The sequence below is a fragment of the Macrobrachium nipponense genome, chromosome 34 (genome assembly GCF_015104395.2).
Source record: "Macrobrachium nipponense isolate FS-2020 chromosome 34, ASM1510439v2, whole genome shotgun sequence".
NCBI lineage: Eukaryota > Metazoa > Arthropoda > Malacostraca > Decapoda > Palaemonidae > Macrobrachium > Macrobrachium nipponense.
The window spans coordinates 3,231,957-3,241,966 of NC_061095.1; the positions used below are offsets into that span (position 1 = coordinate 3,231,957).

At 34.5% G+C, this 10,010-nt stretch overlaps 1 protein-coding gene across 3 annotated transcripts in view; it reads left to right on the top strand.

Moving 5' to 3' along the window:
• Positions 1–6,738, top strand: part of LOC135207633 (thiol S-methyltransferase TMT1A-like) — a 6,958-nt gene extending 220 nt beyond the window's left edge. For all 3 annotated transcript variants that reach the window (XM_064239496.1, XM_064239493.1, XM_064239495.1), the window contains exons 2-6: positions 1,738–2,206; positions 4,375–4,535; positions 5,049–5,183; positions 5,621–5,739; positions 6,444–6,738. In XM_064239496.1, coding sequence (XP_064095566.1) covers positions 1,818–2,206; positions 4,375–4,535; positions 5,049–5,183; positions 5,621–5,739; positions 6,444–6,704 — 1,065 coding nt within the window. In that variant the 5' untranslated portion in view covers positions 1,738–1,817 and the 3' untranslated portion in view covers positions 6,705–6,738. The remainder of the gene's footprint in view (positions 1–1,737; positions 2,207–4,374; positions 4,536–5,048; positions 5,184–5,620; positions 5,740–6,443) is intronic.
• The last annotated feature ends 3,272 nt before the right edge of the window (positions 6,739–10,010 follow it).

The window sequence follows — 10,010 nt, forward strand, 5'->3', positions numbered from 1 at the left end:
ACAAGTGATTTTTTTAAAAACGATTTTGCCGATATTTTTGGACTGTGCAAATACGCTGTTGTATTATACAGTGGTATCGTGGCGCCTACGCTGAAGGAACTGCATTATCGTAATAAGACGATTAGTGTGTATCGTAAATGCACGGTTACTGAAAAGACAATAGCAGATGTGAACTGTAATTTTTTATTCACAATATTCAAGTGATATTTTATATGTATATATATATATATATATTTATTTATTTTTAAAAACGTAATGAGAGAGAGAGAGAGAGAGAGAGAGAGAGAGAGATAGAGAGAGAAGAGAGAAGAGAGAGAGAGAGAGAGAAAGTTGCTTACAGCAGTATTGTCATTCTACAATAACTAAAGATTTAAAAATTATTTTTATACAAAAAATAAATAATTAGATAAATAAATAAACATAAAATTAACTATATCAAAATCAGTACGATCAATTTCTAAGCAATTTTATTTTATGATAAAATAGTGATGATTTTTTATCAGCTATTACACATTAATAAGATAAAACCCTGATAAATTTTATACACGCAAATAATATATATATATATATATATATATATATATATATATATATATGTATAGATTGATAGATAAACATACAGATTTTATAATGAAACTAATAAACTAATAAATTCTATATTGTCTCAGATTTTACGATGAAAGTGATAATGAATTCTGATCAAATGCATCACAGAATGCTTTACGAAACTGGTGAAATATAACATTTGTTTGTCGCAAATTTTATAATGAAACTGATATATAATGTAAATCATCACAGGTTTTACAATGCAAGTAACACACCCAGTTTTCATAGATCAATTACGATACAGTCATTATATTATATATATATATATATATATATATATAATACCATATATATATATATATATATATATATATATATTTCTATAATGCAGGTAGTGGAATTGAAGACCTTGGCCCAGGGATTCATTGTATGATTTAAATGCTGCCTCTTGGCATCGATTCTTGAAACTACGCCCGATAAAAAAGGGGCGTGGCACTATCTACGGGCGCGGATTCTATAAATGGGCGGGATTATCCAAGATTCCGTTCTGTATAGAGGATGTGATTCTATGTAGAGCGAGAGTTTTGGTTATAGAAGTAGATTTCGAATCTATAAAGGGACTTTGTTTTATAGAGGGAATCTATAAATGGGCGCGATTATCCAAGATTCAGTTCAGTATAGAGGATTTGATTCTATAGTTCTATAAAGAGAGGGACTTCGATGCTATAGAAGGTTATGTTATAGAGATGCATTTATGGTTATATAGATGGATTTCGACTCTATATATAAGGATTTGATTTTATAGAGGGACTAGATTCATATAAATTGAGAATCTACTCTTTAGGTAATTTCATACCCTGGGTAATATTATTATTATTATTATTATTATTATTATTATTATTATTATTATTATTATTAAGCTCAGCTGATAGTATTTAACACCAAACAGGTAACATAATACCTTATCAAACAAGTTTGATTACCGTGTTCTTCTCATAACTGTATGTTATCAGTATCATTACCATCAATGTTATTAAAATTACCTATGAGCGAGTTGTTAAGACTTGTTGTGGTTGTGAGGTTGTATATAATTATTATTGAATGTTATAGTAATTATTATTGATATTATTATTATTATTATTATTATTATTATTATTATTATTATTATTATTATTATTTTTGGCCCATTAGCAACAGGACAACAAGCAAATCGAACACGGCCTAGTCTAGTTCCAAACAACCTCGAGCACCTGGCTGAAGTCAAGGTCAAGATGGAGAGGACAATTTGGGAGGACCGGGCGGAGGGGGAGGGAGTGCACGAGGAGGAGGTAGAGGAGGACCACCACCTCTTCCTCGATGACGCCCAGGAGGACAACGACGAGGTGGGCCTCGGAGACATCGTCCTCGAACACGAACACCAGAGGGAGGCGTTCGACGAGGCCGAAGTCGTGGACGAGACCGGGGAATCGAACGACGTCCCAGGTCAAGATGGAGGTGGAGGAAGCGGTTCGTTCTTCAACGAGCGCCTCTTTAACGAGCGCTGGTTGAACGAGACCGCTATGCCCGTCATCGAGTGGGTACGGGAGAATAGGGTGCTCGTCATTGCCGTCCTACTCGTGCTTTTGATCCTACGGTGGAAGCTCAAGGATTTCAGGCGACGGTGAGGAATTTCCTTCATTTTTTTTTGTTTTGTTTTCTAGACTTCATTTTTTTAATGATTCAAAAAAGTTTTTTTGTTAATATTTCGTTCGTTTTCTAGACTGCATTCTTTTAATAATTCAAAAAAGTTCTTTTTTAATATTTAGTTCGTTTTCGTGACAATTTCTTTTAATAATTCATAAAAGTTTTTTTTTTTATATTTTGTCCTTTTTCATATGAATTTGAAAAAATAATTCATTAATCTAAAAAAAATTTCACTCCTTTTTCTGTCAATTTTTTAATAAAGTCATTAATCTTTTTTTAAAATATTTCGTTCGTCTCCGTGTCAATTCTTTAAAATAATAAATTAGATTATTATAAATATTCCTTTAGTTTTCTTGTCAATTTTTAAAATAATTTATTAATTTTTTTAATATTTCGTTCGTTTTCGTATCAATTTTTAAAAATAATTAATTAATTTTCTTTATATTTTAATATTTCTATTCCTAACATAATAATCTATGGCCTTATATATACGTCTAGTTCGAGTTGCATTGTGTGTATCTGTTTGTGTATGTATGTATGTATGTATGTATGCATGTACGTGTTTGTGTATGTGAAAGCGTGTGAGCTTTTAAACCAAGTAACCAGCCCTAACCAAAGACGAACCAATTCAAATGCTTCACTTACTAAACGCTACGAAAAACAATCAAAATTAACAGGATTAAAATTTAGCGACTGTTGTGAATTTCCTGCGTTTATTCCATTATCATAGCTGAATCCAAATTGTATTCGAATTAATAACATTTTTTTAATTCCATCACCCATAAGTTCATCTGTCCATCTATCTAATTTTTACCTAATTTGCTAAATTATAAAGCAATAATTATCAACTTTAACTCAGGTTTCATTTTAGCAATGATTATTTTATCGATATTACGTACAGGTTTAATTTTAGCGAGGGTTTAATATTAGCGCCTCCTATCCCTCTCTATGCACAATAAACGAACAGCGACTAAATGCGGTGAATAGTATCTGGAGTGTTGCCAACCGGACGTGACACGATTTTATAGACTAGTATGCAGAGACAAATGAAAATGAGTTTGTCAAGGTTTGCAGTGTTGCTAAATGGGTGGTTTCTCTTTCTATGTAGGTATATATATATATATATATATATATATATTATATATATATATATATATATATAGTAATTTTTAAAAACACCAATGCACCTAATAACATCTGTTAAGGCCAAAGCGACGCGCCTGGTATAACTGTAGATAACAGTTTTGAAAGAGAGAAAAAAAATATAGTAATATGATTATTGGTAGACGATTATGAGAGTGAGTCTGGCTGGAGAGAGAGAGAGAGAGAGAGAGAGAGAGAGAGAGAGAGAGAGAGAGAGAGAGAGAGAACTTTCCATGTGTTTTATTTAATTCTTTTTCAGAGAGATAAAGAGATAAACTGTTTGCTCTTAACCCAGATAGTAAGGAGTGCCTTTGATATTTGTAAAATTGGTAAATTTTTTGTATTTTTTTTCTGAGTTGGACCACTTTCTGGGAAGAGGGGTCACAGTAGGACCTCCAGAATAACCACATCTTCTGAAGAAGGGACACCACCTGGGGGCAACAGCCAAAGTAGGACCTCCAGAATACTTAGCCCTCCTGAAGAAGGTGCACCTGGGAAAAATGGCAACAGTACGACCACCAGAATAACCAGACCTTCTGAAGAAAGTGGATCTTCTGGATTTTCTGGGCATAACGGCCACAGCAGTTCCTAAAAAAGAACCAGACCTTCAGCAGAAGACATCCCAACCTCAGGCTGGGAATAAACTGGCTCTGCTAACCAACTAACAACTAACAACTCCTCCAGACCTCCTGAAGAAGACGTACCAACCTTAGGCTGGGAAAAAACTGGCCCTGATAACCAACTAACAACTCCTGCAGACCTCCTGAAGAAGACGTACCAACCTCAGGCTGGATATAAACTGGCCCTGTCAACCAACTAACAACTAACCACTCCTGCAGACCTCCTGAAGAAAACGTACCAACCTCAGGCTGGATATAAACTGGCCCTGTCAACCAACTAACAACTAACCACTCCTGCAGACCTCCAGAAGAAGACGTACCAACCCCAGGCTGGGAAAAAACTGGCCCTGTTAACCAGCTAACAATACCTTCCTTTTTGCAGATGGTTTGCAGCCTTCTTGAACCGCCACTACAAGAAAGTGGACGCTAAAATAGAGGAGATGAAGAAGGATGTCTTCGCCACTCTGGGTTTCGTCGTGTCCCACGACCCCGAGCTCCGGAAGACGGGAGGGCTGAAGATCCTCGAAATTGGGGTTGGCACAGGTGAGAGAACTGAGGTTCCCCAGGGAAAGCATTTGGGGGTTTTTGGGGTCTTTGCAAACTAGTCAGTTTTGCAAATGTGAGGTTTGGAATTGATCTTAAATTTGTTGTTGTTATTATTATTATTATTATTATTATTATTATTATTATTATTATTATTATTATTATTATTAGATTGAATGTACATATATGAATGTTAAACACACACACACACACACACACATATATATAGATATATATATATATATATATATATATATATATATATATATATATGTGTGTGTAAATCAGGACCATTACAACAGCACGTAAAAGCTAAATACTTAAATAGATAAATGAAAAATAGATTTAAAAACAAATAAACAGAGTATTAGATTAAACAATTCTTCATCTATACCTTGCAATTTACAAACGAAGCAATAGATAAAAAAAACGTAAAAAGAACTTCCTTCCTCTCACTCTTTAACTAATCACCTTTTCTTGGCACCACTAACTATCTCTTGTCTTATTTTACAGGTACAAATTTCGCTCATTACCCCGACGGGACCCTGCTGACGGTGGTGGATCCCAACCCTCATTTCAAAAAGTATTACGAAGCCAACAGGAAGAAGTTCCCCAACATTCAGGCTGAGGACATTATAGTGTCGACTGGTGAGATGTGGGGGAAGGGAAGGAGTTTATCTCTCTCTCTCTCTCTCTCTCTCTCTCTCTCTCTCTCTCTCTCTCTCTCTATATATATATATATATATATATATATATATTATATATATATATATATATATATATATACACACACACAAGCTTTCATAACTAACAACCACCTATACCTATATAACCTATAGCCTATATATGCAAGTTATGACTTACATATACAAATACAGACGCCATCCAGAAATTTAAGCCTAGTGTTATAGACCCCTACAGTATTAATTTATGCATAAAACCATAAAATATACAGAAACAAGTGTTGTATTTCATTAAAACATCCACCCTCACAGGCTAAATACACGAAGACATAGAATATAAATAAAAAAACGTGATGTAATTGATCACAACCTCAATTCCTATCACAACCTCTATTTTTACAGGAGAAGACATGAACATGGTCCCGGACAACAGCGTGGATGTGGTTGTAGTGACACAGGTATTCTGCAGCGTCGGCGACACGGAGAAGATTCTTCGGCAGATCCTGAGGGTATTGGTTCCTGTGAGTATCGAGGGGCGTCGCCAAACAGGGTCTTAGATTGTGTGCCTTAGGGAGTGAAAGAGGAATATCACTTGTTTCAGTTTTTCTCGTGTTACTGTGTTCTTTGTCAATGTTGCGTCCTCTCCTCTGGGTGACAGATTCTGAAAGATATTGTATCCTCTCCTCTGGGTGACAGATTCTGAGAGATATTGTATCCTCTCCTCTGGGTGACAGATTCTGACTGATATTGTACCCTCTCCTCTGGGTGACAGTGTGATAGATATTGTATCCTATGCTGTAGGTGACAGATTCTGACAGATATTGTGTCCTCTCTTCTGGGTGACAGAGTCTGTTAGATATTGTATTCTATGCTGTAGGTGATGAATTCTGATAGATATTGTATCCTATGCTGTAGGTGATGAATGCTGAAAGATATTGTATCCTCTCTTTTGGGTGACAGATGATGACAGGTATTGTATCCTCTCCTCAGGGTTCTCCTCTGGGTAACAGATTCGTATAGATATTCTATTCTATGCTGTAGGTGATAATTTCCGACAAATATTGTTTGATATCCTCCGGATGACAGACTCTGGCAGTAATTGTATCCTTGGGGGTGACAAATCCTTACGAATTCATCCTCCCCTGAGTGACAAAACACAACCCAACACTTCAGCCTCCCTCCAGGATAACATATCTTGACAAAACACTCTAATCCTCTCCCACAGGGCGGCAAATTCTACTTCTACGAGCACATCCACGAGTTCGACGTTGCCAACCACGCCTTCAGGAGGCGTCTGCAGAGCCTCCTGACGTTCATGGGCGTGTGGCCCTTCTTGTTCGACAACTGCCACCTCAACAGGGACATCCTGAAGGCGGTGGAGGCGACGGGGTTCTCCAAAGTGGAGGCGCAGAGGTTCTACGCCCCCATCAACCACCTCCTACTCCAAATCATGAGGCCCAGTCTCAAGGGCGTGGCGGAGAAGTGACCTGGATTTTTTTTTTTTTTTTTTTAGGGAGATGGGAGGTATCTTATTTAGGAAGACTTTTTTAGCGGGGCGCTGGGGGGAGAGGGGAGTTTTTTTTTAAGGGACTGGGAGGTTTTTAAGGGACTTTTTGGGGGGGAGATGAGGGAGTATTTTTTAAAATTATCTTTAAGGAAATGGGAGGTTTACTAGGGAGGTTTTTTTTGAGGGGAGGGCGCCCGGGGGGGCCCGGGGGGGGGGGGGAGATGGGAGTTTTTTTTAAGGGACTGGGGAGGTTTTTAAGGGACTTTTTTGGAGGGAGACGAGGGAGGTTTTTTTTTTTTTTTTATTAAGATTGGAGTTTTTTGGGGTGAAGATGGGGATTTTTTTTTTTTTAGCTGTCATTAACGATCTGGGGAACCTTTTAAGGGACTTTTTTGGGGGTGGGTGGGAGATGAAGTTTTTTTGTAGGGACTGGGATTTTCTTGTTTCTTTTTTTTTTTTTTTTTTTTTTTTTAGGGAATTGGAATATTTTTAGGGACTGAGAATCTCTTTTCGGAATAGAAGTTTTTTTTTAAGGGATTTTTTTTTGACGATGGGGAGTTTTTTTTTCTTGGAATGGGAGTTTTTGGGATAGAAATTTTTTTAAATGAACTGGGATTTTTTTTTTTTTTTTTTTTTATGAATAGAGGAGATTTTTTATAGGAATATTTGGGGATGGTTTTTTTTTTTTTATTTCATCATAGTTTTTTTTTTCAGGATGGGAATTCTTTAAGTTTGGTTTGAGAGCTTTTTTTTTTGGGGGGTACTTGGAACGCATTTTTTCTAGATGGGTGTAACTAAAAAAATGTTTTTTTTAATGAAGTGGTTTTATAGCTACGTCTATAAAATCGTTGTTAAACTTGTTTTTGAGACTTAAAGTTAATGACAGTAGTTTTTTTAAATGTAATTTCTACCAGCAGATGGTTTTTAAACTAGTGGTATATATATATATATATATATATATATATATATATACTATATATATATATATATATATCATGTAATTACCATAAAAATACATAACTATTTTGATCATGAGTTCTATTAAAAACAAATTAAGGAAAGTTGGTATCTTTGGGATATTCAAATTCAAAATAAAGTTCTCAATCTGATAAAATTTCACATAAAAATTTCAGTGATAATAATAATTGTATGTATTTAATAATCACGAATTATTTAAATATAAAAAAAACTTTTAAACTTTATTCGATTAATCGTCAGTCTAAAATTATTAGACGAATTATTTGAATATTAAAAAAATTCAAAATAAAACAACCTGTTCAAATTATCATATTAAAATTATTAGAATAATGATTAAAATAAATTATCAGAGGAATTATTCAAATGCTGAAAAGAAAATTTCAATTTATCCTGTCTAAAATATACATATAAAAAATGATAAATTAAAAAGAAAATTAACCAGAAGGTGACACAGTGTCTTTTCGTGACTGAATGTGTTTTTTATATTCATGTTTGTGCTGTCAAAAACGAGGTACGTGGTGTAGAACGATTAAAAAAATGAAGTTTATAAGTAGTTTATTTCTTTTATTACCTCTGTGTTCCCTGTTTTTATTTTCATTTTTCTAAGAGGTTTGGAGAATCTGACTCAATTTCAGGATATTTTTTTTTATTTGTAGAAGAATTTGGCAAAATTGTTTATCAAGATTTGAGTCTATATTATTCTATATATACTATATATATATATATATATATATATATATATATATATATATTTATATATATATATATATATATCTATTATATATATATATATATATATCGAAATTGGAACTGTATAAGTTACTGCGTTCAGAATACCAGTAAGTATATATATATATATATATATATATATATATATATATATATATATATATATATATATATATATAAATATATTATTAAACAAAAACAAGCCTTAATTCTTATCTTCAAAACAGTAATACACTGGCGGAATCCAGCAGGCAAGAAATTACGTCTCCCAGAGAGAGAGAAGAGAGAGAGAGATAACGAGAGAGAGAGAGGATTGAGAGAGGAGAAGAGAGAGAGAGGGCAGAGAGAGAGATTACGAAGCAGTCATCTGTTTACTGAGAAACAGATTAGCATCGCAATACGTGACCATAACCAGCTGACCAGCAAAAAAAAAAAAAATCTGTCAACACTGGTGAGTGAGTCACAGAGCTCAATTTGCCGACAGTGCGCCCCCCGACTTGTAAACACTAATCGTGGGATCAATTAGTGAGTATTACCCGGTTCTCTTGATGTTAAGCAGAGCAAATGGCTTATATTAATATGTAAATTACTCTCGTTAATACATATATATATATATATATATATATATATATATAGTATATATATATATTATATATATATATATAATATATATATATCTATATGTATATATATATATAATATATATATATATATATAAAAGAGAGAGAGAGAGAGAGAGAGAGAGAGAGAGAGAGAGCCTTCACCCTGAGAACGCATAAATATAACACTAATACCCTTTTTTGGGTTTTTTTTCAAGACTTAACCATGCACAACAGTAGTCTGGAGAGAGAGAAGGAGACTGAGAGAGAGAGACGAGAGACGAGCAGAGAGAGAGAGAAAGACCCGAAATTTGATGGAACGAGAGAGAGAGAGTCTTCACCCAGAGAACGCACAAATATAACACTAATATCCTTATCCTTTTTTCAAGACTTTAACCCATGCACAACTGTAGTCTGAGAGAGAGAGAGAGAGAGAGAGAGAGAGAGAATTAAGTGCAGCTGCACTTGAAGCCAGCGAGTCATTGACTCCAATTTAAAAAAAAATTCGCTCAAGTGGAGAAGCCAAGAGGTTGATGAATATAATGACTATACAATGAATATACAATGACTCAGGGAGGTATTCATTGCATTTACAATGATAGTGAGCCTTAAAATACCTGTCATTATCGTGATAATTATTTCAGGAAGTTAGTTAGACCATATTCATCCCAAAATCACGAAGATTAGGCAGTACAATGAACGTACAATGACTCAGGGAGATACTCATTGCATTTACAATGATAGTGAGCCTTCAAATACCTGTCATTATCGTGATAATTATTTCAGGACAATAGTGGGGCCATATTCATCCCAAAATAACGAAGATTAGGCAGTACAATGAATGTACAATGACTCAGGATGATACGCTTTGTTATTATCATAATAGCGAGTGTCAATACATCCGTCATTATATTCCTCGCAAGAAGAAGCGAGTGTTTCCACTAACGTGTCCTTGAATTTGTGGGCACGGGGAGAGAGA